This window comes from Macrobrachium nipponense, chromosome 1 (assembly GCF_015104395.2).
Source record: "Macrobrachium nipponense isolate FS-2020 chromosome 1, ASM1510439v2, whole genome shotgun sequence".
NCBI classification, from domain to species: domain Eukaryota; kingdom Metazoa; phylum Arthropoda; class Malacostraca; order Decapoda; family Palaemonidae; genus Macrobrachium; species Macrobrachium nipponense.
In genome coordinates this window covers 203,422,396-203,423,476 of record NC_087200.1, presented here as the reverse complement: position 1 = coordinate 203,423,476, position 1,081 = coordinate 203,422,396, and the positions used below count along the sequence as shown (strand labels likewise).

The 1,081-nt window shown below is 26.0% G+C and overlaps 1 protein-coding gene across 1 annotated transcript in view; it reads left to right on the top strand.

The window, feature by feature from the left end:
- The first annotated feature begins 212 nt into the window (after positions 1 to 212).
- Positions 213 to 1,081, top strand: part of LOC135219067 (uncharacterized) — a 4,893-nt gene continuing 4,024 nt past the window's right edge. The window contains exon 1 of the mRNA XM_064255497.1: positions 213 to 401. Within this exon, the coding sequence (XP_064111567.1) occupies positions 263 to 401 (139 nt within the window). The 5' untranslated portion in view covers positions 213 to 262. The remainder of the gene's footprint in view (positions 402 to 1,081) is intronic.

Sequence of the window (1,081 nt, the reverse complement as noted above, 5' to 3'; positions counted from 1 at the left end):
TATAGAGTATTTTATTAGTATAAATTATATTAAAAACCTTAAAACATTAAGCAAATCTTGGTGATAGCATAGTAAAATGTATTTATTTTACACTGGCGGCTGTTCGTATCTCTGAAGGTTCACAAGTTGAAAGTTTGTAAATGGAGGAGTGTCTGTACTAATATTCTCTCTCTCTCCCTCCAAAAAAGGAATGAAGATAGAGGGCACCAGGACATTCCCAGTGGGATGGAAGGCGCGCGAACTTTGGGCGCAACTGACACAAATGGCCGTCCCTGCCATTCTTCTTCTTCTTCTCTTTGTTCCATTGGGCTCTTGGGCTCGAGAACACCTGCAATTTGCACCTGGCAAGACCCTGCCTGGGGATCTTGTTGACTACTGGGTTACTGACGCCTCTTCACAATGTGAGTTCTTTCCCGATAATTTAGATTTCTTTCATACTTGTTCGTCCAGTATATATATATATATATATATATATATATATATATATATATATATATATATATATACTATATATATATATTATATATATGTATATACATATATATATATATATATATATATATATTATATATGTATACATATATATAATATATATATATATATATATATATATATATATATATATATATATATATATATATATATATATATGAATAATTATCACATCGAACCGTGATTCATTTATATATCATTCAAGCTACAAATGTCCTTTAATATCTAAATTCACTATACCTCCCAAATGATATATTTTCATATGTTACGTACCGTAAGGGGAATTTTTTTTAGTTGATAATAATTTCGTCCCCCCATGGGATCGAACCACCGTCCTCCAATGTGGACGGGGACGATATATATATGTATATATATATATATATATATATATATATATATATATATATATATATATATATATATATATATATATATATATATATATACATGTATATATATGCATATATATATATTATATTATATATATATATTATCATTTATATATATATATGATGCATATATATATATATATATTATATATATATATATATATGTTATATGCATATCTATATATATATACATGTATATA